The 22,726-nt window shown below is 39.5% G+C and overlaps 2 protein-coding genes across 8 annotated transcripts; both read left to right on the top strand.

Annotated features, from left to right (window-relative positions):
• The first annotated feature begins 972 nt into the window (after positions 1-972).
• LOC115690397 (uncharacterized) lies at positions 973-6,281 on the top strand. 7 transcript variants are annotated; one of them, XM_056307834.1, is made up of 6 exons: positions 1,081-1,222; positions 3,664-3,725; positions 3,859-3,954; positions 4,048-4,196; positions 4,368-4,449; positions 4,714-6,281. In XM_056307834.1, the coding sequence occupies exons 3-6, from the start codon at positions 3,925-3,927 to the stop codon at positions 4,825-4,827; spliced, it is 375 nt and encodes a 124-aa protein (XP_056163809.1). In that variant the 5' UTR covers positions 1,081-1,222; positions 3,664-3,725; positions 3,859-3,924; the 3' UTR covers positions 4,828-6,281. The 7 variants fall into 7 exon arrangements, with proteins under 7 accessions (XP_056163808.1, XP_056163809.1, XP_056163814.1 ...); XM_056307839.1 differs by having other exon boundaries at positions 1,125-1,222; positions 3,673-3,725; XM_056307838.1 differs by lacking the exon at positions 1,081-1,222 and adding an exon at positions 1,233-1,603.
• LOC115690396 (cyclin-D3-1-like) lies at positions 6,030-8,984 on the top strand. Its single transcript, XM_030616720.2, has 4 exons — positions 6,030-6,686; positions 6,888-7,089; positions 7,212-7,342; positions 8,374-8,984. Exons 1-4 carry the CDS (start codon positions 6,165-6,167, stop codon positions 8,725-8,727), a joined length of 1,209 nt encoding a protein of 402 aa, XP_030472580.2. The 5' UTR covers positions 6,030-6,164; the 3' UTR covers positions 8,728-8,984.
• Positions 8,985-22,726: the final 13,742 nt, after the last annotated feature.

Genomic DNA, 22,726 nt, shown 5'->3' with positions numbered 1-22,726 from the left:
AAAAGAGGGAATGAGTGCCACTTGCCCCTTCTTACTCGAATCAGCATAAGCCGGTGGCTAGTGATGCATGTTCTTTGAGAAGCCAACATGTCACATTTGAGGTTTTGCTCATCTTAAACACAATAAAGCCAACAAAATTCCTGGATGATACTTGCGTTAGGTCTAGATGTATACTCAATCTGACAAATGCTGTATTCAGAAGTTTACTGATCATGTCAAGGTGCGAGATTTGACAATAGAGGCCTGCAAAACTTACAATTTTCATTTCGAATCATCTCAAATGCAGTTCATTAGAGTCTTCAGGGCAATAATTAAGTCATATGGATCATCTACCTATAGAAAGAGCCAATGAAACTCTGCCTTACTTTCAGAAGTATCAGACTAGTACCCAAGAATAAGATCACACATCATTTGCAATCATACTATTTTAGTTTAAATTGGAAATTTTTGTCACATGTTTTTGATGTATATGAATACAACCACATAGAAAGTTCTGGTAGGGCACTAAGTTTTCAATTTGTTATACAAAATGAGTTACTTAAAAATGGGTTTTGGATTCGTTTCATTGACCAATAATCACTTCCCACCATATTTAGTGAACTCAATCTAGTACACTTTTCGAGTGCACGCAGCATTTCTCCTTAGATCTAATGACTTTAATATTCACTTTAGCAATGAGCACCTTAAGCAAATATGGAGGCTATAGAAATATGGCTAATTTTTTTTCTCTATCCCTAATTAGACGAAATTTCCTTAACCATGCTTCTGATTGGTGCGTCACAAGTTATGAATGCCAGCGGTACGTAAACTTAACTTAAATCAAAAGTGGGTAATGTCTACATTTGTGACCCGCCAATCAAAGACATGATTGGAGAAAATTTCCTCGGATCAAGAGTGGAGAAGAATATGATCCGTATAAAATACGATCCATATACTTTCGGCAAACCTTCTACTGGGTTGTCGAACTTTTTAATTTTGAAAGATGTAGGATGAAATTCGAGACCTTATGCTTCCTCGACAGACCACATGGCCCAAGCGCCTCAATCATCTTTCGACCCACCTGGGTTCAAGCCCGACCGACCGGTTCGCCACTACGTTTGTTCTTTGGCCTTCTCCATCCTGTCGAGCCCCCAAAGTTCTCTCTTTTGCAGTGAACATCGGCCACCCATTGACACATCGTGGCCTCCTCCCTCCGCAAACCCTTCCCCTCTTCAGAAAGGAGGTATTTTTCAGATGCCCATTTCTCTCCTTTCGCTTCTTTGTTATCTGCTTCACATCTCTTGCTAGTCGTTTGAATCTTTCCAGAGGCTAAGTTTATGAGCTCGCTTCTTCTTCTCTCGCGTTTCTGTACGAATTCGCACTGGCGTACTTACTTTGCTTGGGGTGTGGTTGTTTGTCCCGTCTGTTCCGATGAGTTCTTGAAGATTTTCTTTTTGCGCACGCCAAGTGGTTGACGTATTTTCTTCGCCTGTACTTCGGGGGAGCATCACTGCCACCATCTGGTTATTGAATTGGTTGTGTATTGTGGGAATTGAAGTTGGATATTTCTTCTCACTTTCCATGAAAATGTTTGGTTTTGGATGAGAAGTGGGTGACGCAGAAGGTAAAAGTTATCTGAAGTGTATTACTTCATCAGACTTGTATTTTTCGACATTACGTGATCTACGGAGTTTTAGCAGAAATGGGGTTCGCATGTCATCTGCTAACAACAGATGGAACCTGAACTTTGTAGCAGGAGGAAAGTACGCTGAGTTCTCTATTTAAATCTATTGTCTTAGAAGTAATTTTGATGTACTGCTCCTATGTTCGGGTGTGTCAAATGGTTAACTCGGGAGATATTAATTACAGAAGCCACTCTGTGATATGAATAAATAGCAGTTGAGAACCAATTAGAGCGGCATTCTGTTACTATGTCGTTTTGAAACTACTATAATGGAACAATCACCTCAAAACAGAAGAAAATCCATACTTTGTGTATTTAGAATCATGGCATTTTGATCACGCTGTTAATAACTTTGTAATCAAGCATGCAGAGGTTGAATTGCTTTTGGAAAGTGAATCGATATTCTTTTGAAGCTTACTTTTGGGCAATCGATGCCTTTTCATTTCTTTTATTTTCCCTGGTCTTGCGAATTTTCTTCTCTTGTCCCCCTTTTATCTTCAGTCATCCTCACCCATCGGTTCCGGTAGACGACATGATATACGAGTTTATTGCTAGCAGCAAAATTTAATCAACTGCTGACAATTGTATTTACGTTTGGAATAAGAAGGGCGAGTGTTAATCACTAGATTTGCTGAACTCATGTCAATCTCAATAAGGCTATAGTATTGTTTGGTTACATTACTACCTCATTATGCGCAGGGTTGGATGTCTATTGCAAAGGAAGATGTTCTGTTGGTTTGGTCATCTTTTGCTTGTCTCGTCACAGGAAGAGTGACTGGGTCTGAATTGAAGAAACTAGGGTAGAAAATTCAGTCTCTTAGATGTTTCGCTAGATTGAGAGTGGATTGGGCCTATGTGAAAAATGTAAAATCAAGTCATACGTACTAATATTCAATGCACGATTGGATATGTAAATATGGTGTCTAATGTCTATGTACACTAGTAGGAAATTCAGTGGACACATAAAAGATGTTTCATGTTATGATTCAGAGTGATGTAATGTCATTAAATGGTATTGTTTGTCTCTTGGTATGCCATATGGGCACATATGAGATGGCAATACATTGGACATGCCTTGCCATTTCTTTTGGGTGAGAATGATTTCTAGGTACTCTCATATTGGGAGCAGCTGCTCTAGTTTTACCAATCAAGTGCAAATTTGAGGAAGTACTGTGTTGGCACCAATAGAAGGCAATAGAATGTTTAAGTATGCTTCTGTCCTGCATCTATGAGCTTGGGGGAGGAAGCGAAATAGTTGAAATATATGCAGATAAGTACAAGCTTCCCAAAAGATGTCAGTTCTCAATGCTTTATGCAAAAAAGTGGTTGTGTCTTGGAAGTAAAGATATTTCAATCATGATGATGAAAGATGTTAAGAGTTCCTGGCCTCTGATTAATTTCATTTTAGTCAACCATTTAACTTCTTGGGAAATGCTTAGAAACGTCCAAGCTGTCCAATTTGTGCACCAATATTGGAGCAATCATATCACATCATTCGTATTCTGTTAGCCCTTTTAGAAGTGGATGACATGGACAGGAATTTTTAGCGATAAGCATGATTTCTTGGCCTGATGTCCTATTGTATCTTTCCTCTGCGAAGTTATACTATTTCATCGGTTGATTTAAGTTATTTGTTTGCCTCTTTTCTACCCTCTATCTATCTCTACTTAAAACTCATACAAGTTCCTCTTTTTCAGTTTGCTTTATTTCTAGAGGTTTTTACAATATGAAGTGTTATGCACTTTAAAACATGGTGGTACTATTCACAAAGGAAGTTAAAGATGTTCAATTTTTCTAGTAGTTGTTTAGATTATCTTTTTCTAGTAGTTGTTTAGATTCTGAGCCGATGGAGGAGTAACTATTCCACCATCTTTGTGTTGTTCTTATTTCTTGACTTTGAGGTTTTGTTATGTTAGATGTTAAAACTTTGTAAGTTTGTATTTCTCCTTTTTTCCAAACATCCGGTGAAGGCACGGCGTTTGACCGCGTTGCAATTGTAGGATTCTCAGGTAACAAAAACCGAAGATGGTGACAATCAGTGGGTTAAGTGGAATCCATCTAGGTCCTTTTTTCTATCTCTCTCTGGTGTACATGTCCATAACCTTTCATTCTCCTCTCTGGCTTAAATACTCACCTGTGCATTTGTAGGTGTTCATTCTCCTCTCTGGCCTAAATACTCACCTGTGCATTTGTAGGTGTGGTTCATCCCATCTGTAATAAATTTCCTCTTCGGAGTAAGAGCTATAAGCAAAAGAGAAGTAATGAATGCAAAGCCATTGGGCTTGCCTGTGGTAAAGTAATTATGCTTCCACCATTCTCTCTCTTTAATTTCCTATCAATGAAGTTGTAATTCCAAGTTTTGCAACAATTGGACCGCTTTGCAGATTTCAAGAACAAATGCTGGTTATTTGGATACCGGGCATTTCAGGAACAATCATGTGGTGTCTGCAGCAAGAAATAACCATGCGTTAAGCTATGATGATGACCTAAATCCTGAAACCTTTTGGTCTAGTCTGATCAAAGAAGTAGTGTGGTACTAACTTATTCTCGGAAATATATTCCCCTTCAGATTCTTCTGTTGCCATTCCCCGGGACAATGATGTTCCAAGTCGATGATGTTTTACGATTGTATCACATCTTAGATGTTTGCATGGCACGTAATGCTTGATCTTTTCATTCACAAATTTTATGATTTTCATTGTAGGTCTTTAAAGTCATTATTCACATTTTTGTGCGAGCAACCTAGCCAGCTGAAGTACATAGAATGGCCGAGCTTTCAGAGCACGGTAATTCCAAAATATGGTCATTCTTGTGGCCTAGGTAGATTCAGAATAGTTGTTTAGCATAATAAGCTACATTGCTAAATAAAAGCTGATTTTCATGGGGAACACTTCAACACCATATCTAAACAAGATTGCATCCTCGTGATTGTAGCATCACAGTTGAACTGAACTTTTACAGTTACAGATCATGCAATTCATGTTTTCTTGCTTTAATTTGACTACTCTTGAGCTGGCTAAGAGCTGAGTCTTTCCATGGATATGCTGCAGCTGAGAACAGCAACTCTCACGCTGATTCTTGTGGCATTGCTCATCGTCGCGCTATCATCAGTGGATTCGGCCCTTTACTGCATGTTGAACTGGTTTCTCAGGCGATCTTCATGACCAACAAGCTCATTTATTCCTACTTCTAGTCTATTCTTTGGAATGTCTAGGGAAATGGAAAAGACTTGTATACAACTTAAGAAATCATGAGTTGATGAGTAAGGCATTTTATTTCAATTTTTCTTTCGCTTTCATTTACCATTAAAATGGGCTTTATGACTTCCATTTGAAACGCCGGAAACTATATTCACCTGGTCGGTCATTCTTGGATTATGGCTGACGCAATGTCCATCTTCCCTCTTTTCTGTTAGGGGTGGGATGCGAATCTCTCGAGCGACTGAAGCATAAATTATGTTTATCGATCGAAATTGAAGTGCATTATCGATGCTAAGCCAGACAACGGAACCTTGGAAGCATGAGAGGATGGTTCTAAAATTCAATATCATCATCAAGACTGACTTATGGATGAGATGATGACCCAGTCATTTCTGGTCAGTCAAGCACGTGTGGATCACTTTCGAGTTTTCCCTCCGTTTACTTCCCTCTGTCAATTTGGTGTCCATTTCCCACACCTAACTCAAAGTGGTTAGAAGGGCTCTTGTCTAGAGAGGCAGTAACTGCTGCCATTTAGGTCCAGCTTATGACCAATTGGCCAGTGGGAAAATTCAAGCAAAGTGGAGCCAACTTCCCCCCAATAATCAAATGCATTTCTTCTTCTTCTTTCAACCTGATAAAATTGACAACTCTCTGTGAAGACAGCTTATCAGAACCCCAGAGACCAAGAACAAGAAGAAGAACAATAAGAGGATTGACCAAAAGGAAGTGCCACAGTGGTTGTGCTTCTTTTAGAATTTTATTTCTTGGGACAAGGACAAAACCCTAATTCTCTCTCTCTCTCTTCTATCTCACAAGTAAATATGAGATCTTGCACACGGTGGCCCATTATCTTTGCTTCTCTGCAAGAGGCTATTTTCATGGGTCCCGGCTTGGTGTGTGTGCCTCCTTTTCCCACTCTTTTGCCCTCCCAACACAAACAGTTCAACACCAACACACCGAAAGCACACGCGATTTTCCGAAAAACCCAAAAACATTTCTTTCTTCTGCAAACCAAAAAAAAAAAAAGAAACCCAAAATTTTTTATAATAATTGCAGAGAAAGAAAAGGACAAGCGTGGAGAAAAAGAGCAAGGCAAAACCCACTCCCCCCTCGCCCCTCTTAAAAATCAACCCCCCATCTCCTCCTTTTTGCCTCCGCTGCAACACCACAGAGAGAGAGAGAGAGAGAGAGAGAGAGAGAGAGATTGGCTTGGCTTGGCTTGGCTTAAAGGCTTTTTCTTTGTGCACGATGAGCTGAGTAGGACTCCAAAAGATCACTTCTTCTCCCCCCCAAAGAAGAAGATGGCAATAGCACAGCGACAAGGTCACGACCCATCGTCACCGCAAGAGCAAGAAGACCATCCTTCCTTCTTGTTCGATGATGCTCTCTACTGTGAAGAGGACAGATTCGACGAAGAAGACGACGACGAAGTTGACGGAATTCAAACGACCGCCGCTGAAAGCTCAGTGGATCGACAACAAGACCCGTCGTGGGAAGAAGACGAGGAGGAGGAGGAGGAGGAGGCCGAGCTGCTCTCGCTCTTGTCCAAGGAGCGCGGGGCCAGGCCGGACGTCGGGGAAGACGGGTTCGTCCTCGCGGCGGCGCGGCGCGAGGCCGTGGAGTGGATGCTGCGGGTGTGGGGCGTCTACGGGTTCTCGGCGCTCACGGCGGTGCTGGCCGTCGACTACCTCGACAGGTTCCTCTCCGGCTCCCGCCTGCAGCGGGACAACAAGCCGTGGATGACGCAGCTCGTGGCCGTCGCGTGCCTCTCCCTGTCCGCCAAAGTGGAGGAGACCCACGTCCCTCTCCTCCTAGATCTCCAAGTAAGACCCCCCAAAGAAAAAGGAAACTAAGAACACTCCATTGCACTCACTGAAACGAATCACAAAAAGACGTTTTCTGAGGTCAAATCTTTATCCTGTTTCGACCGATATTTACACGTCCTTCGACAGAAGACATTTTCGTTCATCTTGAGAACCGCGACGGTTGATGTGACAAACGCGTGCGTGCGTGGTGGCTGTCAGGTCGGGGACGCGAGGTACGTGTTCGAGGCGAAGACCGTGCAGCGGATGGAGCTCCTGGTGCTGTCCACGCTCGGGTGGGAGATGCACCCGGTGACCCCGCTGTCGTTCGTCCACCACATCGCCCGGAGGCTCGGCGCCGGGCGGGGCGCGCACCGGGAGTTCCTCCGCCGCTGCGAGCGGCTCCTCGTCGCCGCCGTCTCCGGTAAGTGCGGACGGGAGCAAAACACACACGGCTCTCATCTGTTCCTTCCCCCTCCCCATCCCTCCTTCCCCATCACGAAGCGGGGCTGACCATGTTCGTCTTCTTGGACTTCGGGGGAGCAGATTCGAGATCGCTGGGCTATCTCCCGTCTGTCCTGGCCGTGGCGGCGATGGCGCACGTCGTCGAGGAGGCGGAGCCGTTTCGTTCGCCGGAGCACAAGGCCCAGCTTTTGAGCGCCCTCCACATGAGCCAGGTCTACCTTCTCTCTCTCTTTCCTTCCTTCTTTCCTTCCTTCTTTTCTTCGTTCTCTCCATCTTCTTCGGTTATTTTTGCCACTTTTTTTCTTAGTGGGGGATTTTATCATTTGCCCTTTGACCGTCCAATACGCACAGAGAAAGAAAGGACACATGTTTCCACAGTGTATACAATCTTTGTTTTCTTCTGGGGTTGATTTGTAGTCCACTACTTTACCCTAAAATCTCTTCTTTTTTTGAAGATAAATTGATTTTTCATTTTATGCATCGACCAAAAAGTTTTTCTACGTACGATCCCTCGTATTGTTTATAAAAATAAATAAACAGATAATAATGCCATGTTCATAAATTTAGATGTAAATTAATATCGATAATGAAAATAATTTTCATTAGCTAATTAGTTCGAGTTATGTAAATTATCATTTTTAAAAAAATACTTTTTAAATTATTCATTTTTCGTTACACAAACCGGTCCTGAGTACAATGTCAGGAAACTGTTATGAAGATGTGAAGAAATTCGGTAGCATTTTACATGCACATGTGCGCATTTTTCTTTACTTGATTGTTTAACAAGAGCCGCGCGAATGATTGGTATGTATCAGTACATTAATATGTGCTCGCATACCTATGTATCATTTGACTCTTGACGTAATCGGGTCTTTGTGTTTTAAGCGATGACTGATGTTTGATGTTTGTACGAGGAAAATTCCTTAGTTAGCGAAAAATGTTTTGATTATCAATAATAATTTATGTTTAAATATTTGTGTATAATAAAAATATTTTTTGTTTATTTATTTCTAGAAGTGGTAAGGGAGATATTTTTAAAAAAATATTTTTGAAATTATTTATTTTTTCGCGAAACAAACGAACGTTTAGGTGAACCTAATCAAAATCTGGCGAATCTAGGACTAAAGTATAAAAATCATTAATGGACTTTAGAACCCTAATATTAATGTCTGTCTTGACAACATCTATCCTTGACTTTGTCTATACCATGCTCTTTATTTTGCTTATTATGCTTCGTTACCAGGAACAAGTAGAAGACTGTTGCAGATTCATTCTGGGAATATCAGAGACTGAAAGCAACGCCATGAACTCGTCCATCAACAACTCTCTGAAGCGCAAGCGTCACTGCGATCATCCAAGCCCGAGCGGCGTGATCGACGCATCGTTCAGCTGCGACGACGACTCGAATGACTCGTGGGCCATCGACCCGCCGTTCGACCACACGGATGACGGCAATCTCAATCCTCTACCGAAGAAGAGCAGATCGTCGCCGCCGCCGCCGCCACTGCCGCTGCCGGCGGTGCAAGGCAAGATGCTGGACTTGCCCTTCATGAACAGGAGGCTCTTTGAGGGCATCGTCAATGGCAGTCCTATTTAATACTCTCTCTCTCTCTCTCTCTCTCTAGAATTTGGATCACCTTTTGATTAAATCAAAGTGAAGAAATGTGAAGTGAAAGTTGAGGGCTTTGCGTCGAAGAAACGGGAGGGGTCTGCGCTTACGTCTGCATGTCTTTTTGGCGCACGCTCTCAGTCTCTTCAATGATCTCGAAGTGTCCCTTTCACTTCAGAATTTGCTTCATGTATGGACAGGGATATATTATGTCATCATTACAATAAAATACAATTATTTCGGAATATATTGTTTGTTTAGATCGTATTTAAATTCCTCAGTCAGTAATTTATTCAAATTTATTTTTCATTATTAGCGTTCATCAAGGATAGATTGTGTGAACGAAACCTACATGATTTTGAGATGATTTCTGTTTCTTAACATTTCATTCTACATTTTTTTCGAAATTAGGGTTTGACTTTCATCAGATGGGAAACATCTTATCGTGAATAGGGTTAATTAAAAAAAAAAACGCCAACTTTAGGTCGAGAGACAATTCTGGCCCGAACTTTTTTTTGTTCCATAAAAAAGCACCAACTTTAGGTCGAGGGATAATTCTGGCCCGAACTTTTTTTTTTCTCGTAAAAAAGTACCAACTTTTATTTAAATCCCAAATTTTGCTCCCCATCGACTTTCTATCTGAAGTTACCCTTGTTTGAGAAAAAAAAGTTATAGTGGTGAGCCTGGCGAATCTCTTCCATGACGTCTGTCGACGGACGGTGGTCTACAGCTTCATATTACGACAAAACGACGAAGTTTGGCCAGAAAGATTCAATCTAGAGATATTTTTTACTTGCCGGTGAAGTGAAGGAGACGAACAGTTTCACCGTTATTTTTCAAGCTGTAGTTCAGAGAATAAGATAATGAATAATGCTTTAAATCCAGTCAGCAAGTCACGTGGATTTATTGCTAAGGTGGAATAGTCAAGTTGGAAAATCAATGGTTTTAAGTCAATAAGGGCCAGATTTGGGATTTAAGTGAAAGTTGATGTTTTTTTACGAGACAAAAAAAAGTTCGGGCCAAAATTATCCCTCGACCTAAAGTTGGTGCTTTTTTACGAGACAAAAAAAAGTTCGGGCCATAATTATTCATCGACCTAAAGTTAATGTTTTTTTATGAAACAAAAAAAAATTCGGGCCAAAATTATCCCTCAACCTAAAATTAATGCTTTTTATTGGAATTAACCCGTCGTGAATATCTAAACTGAAAGTATGTGTACACTGATACTTCAAGTCAGTTCAAGTCATGTCAGAGATTATTTTGAATTAAATGGCCATGTCAAATTTTTGTTAACCTTTTGACATTACAACAGTAATTCTTTTTTTTTTTTTGTGGTTTTGAGGAGACACTGCTCAAAAAGCCCAATGGTATATATTCAATTTGAATTACAAATATAATCAAATCCCTTTTGCATATGGAATATTAATCATTAAATTTTATCGTACTATAGTTAAAAGAAATTCGCTTTTCGGAGTTGTTACAAACAAATTCGTGCATTTGACTTTCTCAATAAACCCATCATGAGAAATATCTAGCGTGTTCCAGTTTGAGAATTTATGTTGGAAAATCAAAACCTTGAATTCTAATTATACTCGAAAAAATATATAAATATATAAATACTTACTGTTCTCGATGATCTTGTAATCACCGAATGAAAACTTTCTATTTTATACCAGACTTTCAAGTTATCTCTACAAATTTGAATCATCATTTCACGTAAAGGAAATTTGTTTCAGAACTCACACTTGTATTAGGTTTTAATAATTTCAAAACTCTATTTTATACGGGACTGATAAGTTGTGATAAGATATGAACAAAAAGGTTAATACCCACAACCGTTATCCATTGAAAAGCTTATTGGAGTCAAATGTGACCTTGTCCCTGAATTTCCATGACAAGAGTGCATGAGAGAGAGAGTGAGTTAATGCATTATGCATGTGAAGTGAAGAAAAGAAAGGTGCTGTCGGCCAGTGCGGAAATGAGGGTTTAGATTACGGGTGGGAGACATTGGATACAGCTTTGACCTCGTTTAAAGCAAGTCTTCTTGCTTTTCCATTTCTTGTGTTTTTTTTTTTTTTTTCATTTGTGTTTTGGCGACTTTGGAACCTACCTCACTCAATACTAGAATTTTCGACTGTAGACACCAACGAAACACCATTTGCCCACTGCGCGTACCCATCACCCTAGCCCAACCAAGTGTGAATGAGGAAACCCTAGACCGGCGTGCACTTAAGCCTGTGGCCGCTCTTTGTAGACTAAATTGAACTTTTTTGAAATCGGGGATAGGCTGGATAGTCGGGCTCGTGACCTTCAGCTTGCTAATCAAGTTTTAGACCACTCGACAACCATATGATTGGTGATTTTTGTCAGATTTGCGATTGAGTTAAGATGACAAATCACATTTTAACGGTGCACTCATTTTACACTATGGATAATACGATGAACAAAATCTCTAACAACATCATAAATGTGTAAAATATCTTATTTGATTGAGCTTAAAATCCTCTCGAAATGCTTACGGTAATCTCTTTTTTCGCGAAAAATCAATAGTTTTATAATAAATTATCCAATTTTAATAGTTTATTGATTTAGGAAAATGGTTTAGAGAAAAGTGTTTTCATTATAAAAAAAAAATGCCAAGCATAGATTCTAAACCACGAAATAAAAATCTCTTAATTACGAATATATTTTTAAAATTACAAATTTTTCAAGAAACAAATAGAACCCGAATCTAAAAACGATTTTCAATATTTAAAAGAACTATTGACTATGAATGACTTAAACCGTGCATATTTATATACATTGAGAAGATTTCGTATTAAGTACAAAATAGACGTCTTTATGGTAAGGCCACCTTAAATACAAAAATTAAACCTTCAAAGAGTTGGTTGAGTGATTTAAGATTGGTTTGGATACAACAGATCCCGTATTCAAATAACAACATTCTTCATTTAATATAATCTTGGGAGCCACATGTGTCGCTCTGTGATGGTTCGCGTGCAACACGACTTGCTGCGATATTCGATTGCCCATCATGCATCCAGCATGCATGAAATAGACATCGCTTAAGAACTTAAGGTTGTTAAGTATCATTATTCGTCTAAATGGGGGGATTTTATTAACTTAATTCGACATCTATTATTCTCACATGCATGCACATTGAATTTCTATTTTGTTTGGATTACAAGAGATGCTACAACAAAATAAAACTAGAAAAAGAAGCTGCTGACTCTGTATGTTGAGAATAACATATGTACATAACATAGATGTTTGGCGCTTGCCCAAGAAGAAAAATGTATAGGTTAATGCCATTCATTGGAAAACCCTAGTGATTCATTAGTATGACATTTAAAGACTAAGAAACAACTTATGCAAATTATGTCAGACTATGATAAATCTTAGAATATCCAATCTAAAAATTTAAGTCACTAAAACTCCGTTGTCTTGCGGGAAATGAATGATGTAAAAAATATTTTCCTAAAATAATAGCTTATATCGTTTGCAAAAATGAACGAACAATAAATATTTCCATCGTTCGCAAAAATATGTAGACATCAATTGTTGTTGACAACGAATACATTTATTGTTGATATTTCAAGCGATACAAGCAATTTATTTTAAGGAATACATTTTTCAAATAATTCATTTTCTGTGAAACAAACAAAGTGTAGATAAATGCGTTGTTTAATATATAAACATTCCAACACTCACCCTCGTGCATAAGTTGGACTTTTTTTTTTTTTTTATGACCCAGGGAACCCCCGCACGGCCGACAACCGGGAGGTAAACCCTGGGGGCGACACGTGCTAGCCACCACACACGTGCACCGGTTAAGTCACCCTGCGGCACCCGGGATTCGAACACTCAACCTTTTGCGAGAGGAAGAGTGCGCACTCCAGCAACGCCACCCAGGCGGGTGGTTGCATAAGTTGGACTTTGATCTAAGCTATGTGTGAAAATGCATATAAAGAAGGCTGATAAGAGTTTGAAAAAGATTTGAACTCAGAACATACTTCTCTTAAATTCGTATTTAAAATATCCAATCCAAAAGTTTAAAATTTTAGTACGATCTTAAAAATTTTGAGCTTGACTTTCTAACATGAATATCAACTATAAATGTGAAACTTAAGGACTTTTTCTATTTGTTTTGTTACTCTCTTTTACTTATATATATTTGCAATTTGTAGTTATTCTCCCGAACTTGATCACACTCTATTGTTCGTACAACGCTTGACAGGAACCATCGGTGCATGCATGCCTAGCTAAGCGATGTCGAGTTGTCAATCGAGGTTCAGTTTTGCAGCGAAACATCCGTTTGTCCTTTCTTTTTTTGGTCTTTTCTTATTGGATTTGAGACCACAATCATGCAAAATTATTGGAAACGAACAACACTAGCTATTTTGCAATTATTAAATTGAAGAAAATTGTATTATAAGCCGAAAGAAGGAAAGGAAATGACCACGAGATCTTTTCTTTTTGTTTTTTTTCTCCAAATTTTTGCCAGAAACTACTCATAGATCTCATCATTCATCTTGCTTTAGCTGGATCCCATGATTAATAAATCGAGCATGACACCAAAAAATAACCAAAAAAAAATATTTTAAAAAAGGACCGATAATAATGGGCAACGAAACGCATTATGAACATGCACTTGCTCGTCTTTACATGTTGGTAATAATTCCATGCTTTTAACTCTTCATGGCGCGCACTTGCGCTTTGCCGTCCCACGTCATAATTTTGCATGCTTACCTATTTACTTCATCATTCCACCACACCAACAAATTGACTTTCGCATTGGTGGGAGACTTTAATTTTAAGTGCTTTATATTACTCAGAATAAAGTGCCCGTGAATGTGTGAGAAATTTTTAAAAAATAAAATAAAGAAAGGTTAAGCTTTGCAATATGTGTGTTGATAATTAGAGCAAGAGAAAGAATGACGACATAATGTTTATGGCAGTTTAATCCTAATTGGGGGTTGCGTAATATGCATTTGTGGGAGTGATTAATTACGGTCGAAGTACACATAGAAACATAAGCAAAAGAAAAAAACTGGAGATGCATCAAACATTGTTGAGATAGAAATAGGAGTAAAGTAAGTGTTGATTTGGTATAGAGATGTTGAAGGATTTGATGTGTTTTCCTTCTTCGATACCGTGTTGATTTTTAGGGTCGGAGAAACAATAACACCCAAGTGTTTATGATGGCTTAACCGCAATTAGGGTTGCATTAAGAAAGATCAATTACATCTTAATAGTAAATACCCTCCCTATATGGGTTCACCATGATATAATCAATCACAATACTACAATTAAATTAACTGGCTTGATCAGTTTACTGTTATACATTTTGTCCAATAAAGTTAGGATAATCGTATCAACCAATATATATGAAATCCCTTAAGTAGATTCTTTTGTTTGCTCCTTTCAACGTGGAATCTAAATAGAGGATGAGCTTAATTTATTCTTTCTATTTTGCTTTATTCACGTGTTATAGAAAACATGCGATCTTTTATAAAGCCAGTGAATCTATGCAGGGTTTCATGCATGCCAGCCATTGTTGCCCACTTATAAACAATTCACAGACGACATTATGCCCGAAACGCATTTCGAGTTCTTTTTCATCCTTGTGCCTTCAAAATGTGTGTCATGACTTTACCGTTCTCTCTCTCTCTCTCTCTCTCTCTCTCTCTCTCTCTCTCTCTCTCTCTCTCTCTCTCTCTCTCTCTCTCTCTCTCTCTCTCTCTCTCTCTCTCTCTCTCTCAGGCTTTTGGCCTTTGCAGCCTCTATTGGGCATATCTCGTGTGTTAAGAGGATGCTAACATGTTCAATCTCGAAAAGAATGATTTTCAAATTAAAATTCATCTCCTACACTTCTTAGAAGATCTCATTCTATAAAAAAAAAGATATAACTTCTAGCAGTACTTGCTAGCATAGCAATATTTATGTCAAAAGGTGTTAAGATAATTCAAAGACTTTGTCCCACATATTTAGACTAACTTGTGTGTGTGTGTGTGCGCATAATTTTCAAGGAATGAAATTACTGGAAACAAAAATAATGAAGATTTTTTACTTAAAGTTGGACTTCTTAGTCATAAAGAAAGATTAAGAGATTTCTTGATTGGCTTAATGGGCAAGGAATGAACATGTATATACTATATATAAATTAGGTGTAGGAATGTGCTTCTATATGTGGGTTAGGTGCATGGCATAGATTCAACTCTTCGTTAGATCAAACTTTGACGAATTTCGCGTTCACCCCGAACTATCTTTACCCGATTCATGACGTTACCGATGTATTTTGCGTGTTCGATATTTATGTACTCGAGGTAGGCTTACTCATTACTATAAAAATTAATCAAGAAATGTATTCACTAGTGAAAGCTTTTCATCCATGAGGGGGACTTGCTTCACTTGAAAATATAATGACATGTCCTCTGTGGCTGTGATGGAGAGAGAGATAGAGATCTTGGTCTTTTGCTTAGTTAATGGGGGGTTGCTCAACATATATTAAAGAAGGAGGTGAGAAGTCAGAGGTGGGGAGATTTTGGAAATGGGAGACAAAATCTTTGATTGCATGGAAGGATGTCTTGTCCCCTTCTTTTGCTCCTCTCCCTCCACTTTAAGGTTGGTAGTGTGTGCAAGTGTGTGATGGATAGAGGGTTGTCCAAGTAGATGCGTGCTATAAGTGCTCGTGATTCATGAGAGAGAGAGAGAGAGAGAGAGAGAGAGAGAGAGAGAGAGATTGTCTTGTATTTTCAAGGGAAACAGCTTGCTCCCAAGGACAAAAGATCATGAGCTCAGTTTGTCCCCACACCAATAATTGTAGAATAATATGATGGCTTAGAGAGAGAGAGAGGGATGTGAAAAATGAAAATGTACCCTTTTGACTTGGTCTCACCCTCCTATCATTCCCCCTTTCTAGTTCGGTTCTGGTCATTGAGAATTAAAAGGGAGAGTTTGATCTCAGATTTTGACCAAAACACCAACCCATGTGAGCTCCTCGTCTCTGCTCCTTTCCTTCTCCCCTTACAGCTGTAAAGGCTAAGCGATGAAAACAAAGAGAATTTCCGCAAGTTATCATACTCGTGCGAACACAAGTCATTGTTAAATCTTGACATGCGCTGTTTTACTTTCCTTAGCTTGTCCTGGGGATAAAAGGGTTTCCCTCTCCATGCCACAAGAAGCTGAGGGTTGGGGTTCGGTTGAGGTCCAAGCATAGAGATTTGTTAGGGGAGTTCATGTCTAAACCTAGGTTAGGTACATTGCCTAATAAATTCCAGTTTATGGATCACGAGTGAGTCCAAATCACCACTTCTTGATGATAGAAAACTATAGAAACAATTCCAATATCACCATTTGCTAGAAGGGTGTTTAAATATTGGTGAAATAATTACCAAAAAAATCTTAAACATATTGTACGGATACCAATTCTGTCATAAACTTTTCAATTTTGCCCATTGCGTCATAAACATTTTGACAATTTATCAATTCAGTCATTTCGGCCAATTTTATCCGGGAATTGCTGACGTGGACACTGGCCATCCTATGTGGCACGGTCGGCATTGATGTGGATAATTTTTGCAATTTCAAATTTTTTTATTATTTTTGTTCTTTTCACTTCCTTTTATTTTCTTTTTTTGTCCTTGTGGCCGAAGGGCCTGCAAGCCCTCACCGGCCACTAGTTAGGGTCACGGCCCTCACCTAGGCCCTCGCCAGCTGCGATCGAGGGCACAAAGGCCTTGGGTGAGGCCATCGCACGGGCAAGGATGCGAAGGACCTTGCCAGATCTAGGTGAGGCGGCCGGGAAGTGCCACCCCCACATCTAGCGAGGGCATTTGCGCAGCTGACCACAAAGAAAAAAAAAGCAAAAAAATTGAAATTTTTAAAAAAAAATTACAAAAATTGTCCACATCGGCGCATGTCAGCTATTTCCTACCAAAATTAGATAGAATGACTGAATTGATAAATTGTCAAAAGGTTTAGAACTAAACTGGCCAAATTAAAAAGTTTATGACTAAATTGGCATTTGTATAATAGGTTTAGCACTTTATTGGTAATTTTTTCAAGAGAATTCAAATCATAGTACAAACGAAGTTAAAACTTCAAATGTGCGATAAGGAACCCCAACGAGCTGCTCAAGTGATTGGCGTGTGCATCTTCCCCCGCTCAAGATTTTGGTTTCAAATGTAGCAATTGCACTTTACCTCTCGTTCGGCTGCACAACCAAGCATTGACGTGCGTTGCGATATTACCTAGTGTTTAATGGGTCAGAACGACGGTCACAACCGATGAGAATAATCGATTACATGCTCAAATAGTCTCGGATAACCTACTAGTGGCCGAAAATCCAAAATATGTTCAAAGGGGAAAAGAAAGGAGAGAAGAGAAAAAGTTTTCAAGAATGTTTTTGCTTTTCTTTTTGTTTTTGTGGCCAGAGAAAAGTGCAAGACTGTTTGCTAAGACCCTTCGTGCAGATAGTCCAAGAGGGGAACAGGATGGCCCTCAAAAGGGATCAGAACAGAGCCAAGGGAGGCCCCAAAACTTCTGCCAAAATGACAGTGCATTCTGCAACACCTCGCATTTTTTGCACATCCAATGCGTGACTCCCATAATTGAACCAATTCCTCCCATTAACCTCTTCCTCTTGTTTGATCCATATGTGCAGTCACTGCAGACAACGCAATCGGCATCCGATGTGTTTGGGAAGATACCTTGATCTTCCTATGTGGTCACCATCCGCATGTAATGCCAATTCTTACTACCTTGGATGGATCACATTCCAACCCATCGAGTAGAGAGAGAGAATATCTGCCTGAAGTTCTTGTCCCTTAGTATTTCCAAGAAGATTGGAGCCAAAATTTAAAACTAATCCAAACATAATGGGTAATCATTGAGATTGAGTTCCATTTCCATACAAACGTATCGACCATCAATCTTTCGATTAGATTTTACCTCTTCAGGATTAGCAAAAACGTTGAATATTCTATAACAAAAATCTTCTTTCCCTCCCCCTCGAAAGGAAGTGGAGGAAACTCCACAATGCATGTGGCTTAGTAATTAACGCATATAGATTGAGTACCATATAAGGGAATTTCTTGCCTAGATCCGAATTCACTTGAATCGGTTCATCAGAGCCTTTGGATAGGTGGGTTTCATGTGGATCCAATGTGATGAAATCACACAATCAATGATTGAGATGGATCAGGTCCAATTGATCAAAATCCGGGCAAACCCTCTATATTAAGCCATGGGACAAGATGATGTCCTGAGCACCTAACCTACTTATGGCAATTATATGCCCCATGGCAGAATCTGCTAAAAGGGACTGTTTGAAGGAGACCAAGACTAGGGTTTAGTCTTTGCCATGCCTTCAATGATTAATAGCCTGGCTCAACAAACATACTAAATGAACTCACCCAACAAAACTACTTTAATGGAACTGAGCTCCAATTGTTATAGGCCATTGGAGTGTGCTCTCTTCAAAACCTTGGCATAGCCATGTCCTGACTCTGAGAATCATAAAGCCCAGCAAATCCCTATCTCCTGTATCTGTTGTTGTGGGTCCTTATATTAATTACTCCTGATGTAATGTGCCTGCCCTACCATACCAGAACATTTTTATCAATATATAGCAAGGACAATGTTGAAGATTCATATATAGACAAGGCATTCAATTAGAAATTATGGTAAGTCCAGTGTTGTGGGTGGTGGTCCTGGGGCGGGTAAAATGTAAAAGGGTTACCAGTTCATGCTTCTCTTGTTTACGCTCTTCTAAGTTCCACCGGGCAATGACCTTCGATTTAAGCTAATGCAACAACATGCCGGGAGTAGGAAGGTTTTCGCTCGTCTTAAAATGTCTTATTTCTCGGTAAAACGAATTGATTGCCTCGATTAGATGTGCTCAATCTAATAGTTGTGTGAGGATAGGGTAATGTACCTTGATAATACCAAATGAGTTAACACAAACTTTTTTATGCTGAATAAGGTTTGGTTGGGAAATTGTCCAAAAAGTCTTAAAGTTATTGCACTTTTACTAATTCAGTCATAAACCTTTTAATTATGTCAATTGAGTTCTAAATATTTTCACATTTTGCCAATTAAGTCCAACTAGCCAATTTTGTCTGGAAATCACTAACGTGAACGCCAGCCATCCTTTGTGGCACGGCGGGCTAACGTGGACAATTTTAATAATATTTTTATATCTTTCAAGTTTTTTTGAATTTTTTATATTTTAATTTTCTTTCTTCTTTTTCTTTTTCCTTCTTTGCTTTTTTTCTTTGTTTTATTGTTAAGGGCCGTGGGCCACCGACCGAGGCCTCGCAACTCCTGTCGGCCATTGGGCGGGGGCTTGCGACCCCTTGCCGGCCATTAGGCAAGGGCTACAACCCTCGCACGGCCAAGGAGGGCAGCGAGCCCTTGCCCAGCTTTGAGCAAGGGCCACAAACCCTCGCTCGCAGCTGGCAGGGCTCGCAGGCCCTTGCTCAATGGCTAACGAGGGTCACCAGGCCTCGGCCGGCAAGGGGTTGCCAACCTTAACAATATATATATATATATATATATATATATATATATATATATATATATATATATATAAGCGTAAAGAAGGAAAAAGAAAAAGAAAGAAAAGAAAGAAGAAAATAAAAATATAAAACATTTAAAAAATAAAAAAAGAATATTAAAGTACTATAAAAAATTATTCACGTCAGCGCCAGCCGTGCCACATCATACGGCCGACATCTACGTTAGCGATTTCTAACCAAAATGGCTCAAATGGATTGAATTGATAAAACGTGAAAATGTTTAGGACTGAATTTGCACAATTAAAAGGTTCATGACTAAATTGATAAAAGTGTAACAGGTTTAAGACTTTTTGGATAATTTCTCGAGTTTAGTTGCTTCGTAAGCCTAAATTTGAGTCCTACAAAACAAGAGGATAAAGATAAATATATTGTTCTCTACATGTTTCCTGGCTCAGGCGTGTCCTGACTCTCTGAAAAAACATGGCTGCAATTCTGGAAATGTGTCTGCTTAGGAAGACAGAGATTTAGGTATCTTTTAGGCAGGCTGGAGTGGCAGTGGCGCAGTGCCCTATCAACTGATGTTTTAAGGGAAGTCTTGGCCAACTCACTAGGTTTGGATTTAGCTAGACTGCTAGAGTTTAATATAGAAAAAATATGCGGTTAAAATGACAATATTCACCGATAAACTATATCATTAAAATGATTGATATATCTACTATTTAATCTACAATGGTAAATTTGATCTTTAGCCATGTAGACCACAAAGTATAAAGAAGCAGAACATATAAATCAGTGGGGAGTGCATAAGGAATTGGACACAATTCCTCTGGACTCAGGTACTATGATGAATTGAGAAACCATCTGATTTTAACCAAAGTTTGAAGCCATTAAAAATTGGTTCGAGTTGTGTATTATATATTTAATTAAACTAGCACTTTTTTTTCCTTATAAAATTCTTAACGAATCGTCTGATGGTTAAACAAACGCCGAGCCAAGCTATAGAGAAAAGGTTTACCACAAAGGTCGCGCTAACATGATGAGATACCAATGACTACTGAATGTCAATATGTTTGATTTCCAAACCCGAAGATGCTTCACATTGTTATCAATTAACACGTTTGGTTTGATTCGCAATATCGTTATGGTAGGATTTCTCGCATGTATGCTTCCTTTCATCTCTTAACATGTATACACGAGAGAGTACTGGGCTATAAGAACTTTGTTTGATAGGAAGCTTTACAGAAAATTAGCTAAGGAGCTAAACAAAATGACATTTTTTTCCTACACCCAATGAAAATGGGAACTCATATCACATATGGGCAGATTTGGCTGTTCTCTCTACAGCCACAGGAACTATACCCGTGATGGCTTGATTTTTCCAGTAGGAGGCACCAGAGACAAGTAATTAATGATTCGTCCCAACAACTTGATTCAATCTGACTATCAATCAAATCCCAGATAAAAAAAAAAAAAAAAGAAATCTGTAATCACAGTTTTGATGGTGATCAAGATACAATAGCAGCAGCAAACCAATGATTGATAGATGATGAGACGGGAAAAGTGTTAAAGAAGATCTAAATCTTTTGCATTAGTGTCAATTCAGTTCTAAACTTTTTATATTTGTGCCAATTTAGTCTTAAACCTTTTATTTTTGAGCCAATTCAGTCTTAAACCTTTTTTTTTTTGCCAATTCAGTCCTTCCGGCCAATTTTGGCCGAATTTTGCTAACGTGGATGCCGACCGACTGGCGGCCGGTCACCGGCGCTGACGTGAACAACTTAAATGATATTTTAATATATTTTTTGATTTTTTATTTAATTATTTTTTTATTTTTTCCCCTCCCCTCCCTCCTTCCTCCAGCCGGTCGCCGGTCCAGCAACTGGCCAGAGGCCAGAGGCCGGTGAGGCTCACCCTCGCTAGCCATTGGCGAGGGCGGCCTCGCCCAACCATGGCAAGGCTTGCCTTTGCCGTCGCTGGTGAGGGCGAGCCTTGCCAATGGCCAGTGAGATTGACCTCGCTAGTGGCCGGCAAGGGCGAGCCTCACCGGCGCCGGCCTTTGGCCATCGGCCACCGGCTGGAGGAAGGAGGGAGAGGCGGGAAAAAAATAAAATAAAAAAATTCAAAAAAATAAAAAAAAATATTATTAAAGTTGTCTACGTTAGCGTTGGTGATCAGCCGCCGGCGTCCACGTCAGCAAAATCTGGCCAAAATTGGTCGGAAGGACTAAATTGGCATAAAGGCACAAGATTTAGGACTAAATTGGCACAAATGTAAAAAGTTTAAGACTGAATTGGCACCAAAAAAAGTTTAGGACTAAATTGGCACTAATGCAAAAGGTTTAGGACTGAATTGGTACCAAAAAAAGGTTTAGGACTAAATTGGTACCAATACAAAATGTTTAGGACTTTTTTTGCACTTTTCCCTGGTAAAGACTAAATTTTTAACCATTTCGTGTACCAATGATCAATGGGATCCACATGAACATGAATCCGTAACACATAAAATGTGCACTGGAAGGACAACTAATGCATGTAGAGACCAAGCCCGGGAACATGAATGGTTACCAGCTGGTGTACTTATAGGGCCACTGAAACAAATACCCGTGACGCAATGAGACGGACCCAAACTTTAGGGTTCCCTGCATCACCGCAGAATTACTAGAGGGAACACATTGCAACATCTGACGAGTCAAATAGATCCTGCAGTCGAAGTCAAAACACACAGCACAAGATTGGCAAAATACATGACTGAGGTACCAAAACAATGTTGGGAGGGGACAAGTACTTGGCAAATAATTGGAGCGGCGAAGGAAATATGTGAAGTATGTTCATCTGCTTCACCAGGCAAGTCCGTTTCCCCCTGGCACAAGACGGCAAACAACAGAACACAGAACAGTGACGGGTGGAAAACACCATTCCAATCTGATTGGCTACTGATATACAATGATGAGATGGGCACTGTCATTCCCTTTGCCCAGAGTAAAAAAATCATACAAAGAAAATGGATGTTTGCCAGGCTACTATAATTTTCACAGCAAGGGGACTAAGGACAGTGGATATGGTTGCTGCATCAGTGGTCAGAGTTGGAACTGAGATAAGAGCCTTTTGTGCCTAGAAGCCGCAAACGAATTACATCCACTCCCGTAAATCAAATGGACATGCCACCCACAAACTAGGATGTTTTCTCAAGGAATTAGCTCTGGGCAAGTCATGAACATGCAGCTCCTGGTCTTACCATTTAGATTCTCAGAGAACATTGATGGAAAAATAATCAACCGTCTATATATTTGTCTAAGTGCCCGAGAGAATGTCTGAGGAGCATGAGGAAGTGTAGCACTTGCTAGTTGCTAAGCTGTTTAAGAGATGGGATGTACAATCATCAAATCAATGTTACAGGCCCAGTTTGTTAGAGCAACAGTAAAACTGCACATTGAGAGTATCCCAAGAAGAGAAAATTTGGCAACCTCA

Source organism: Syzygium oleosum, unplaced genomic scaffold (assembly GCF_021117445.2).
Source record: "Syzygium oleosum isolate NSW1041296 unplaced genomic scaffold, Sole_v2.1 Sole_v2.60, whole genome shotgun sequence".
NCBI lineage: Eukaryota > Viridiplantae > Streptophyta > Magnoliopsida > Myrtales > Myrtaceae > Syzygium > Syzygium oleosum.
The sequence above is the reverse complement of the archived record's forward strand: the minus strand, read 5'-3'. Positions and strand labels throughout refer to the sequence as shown.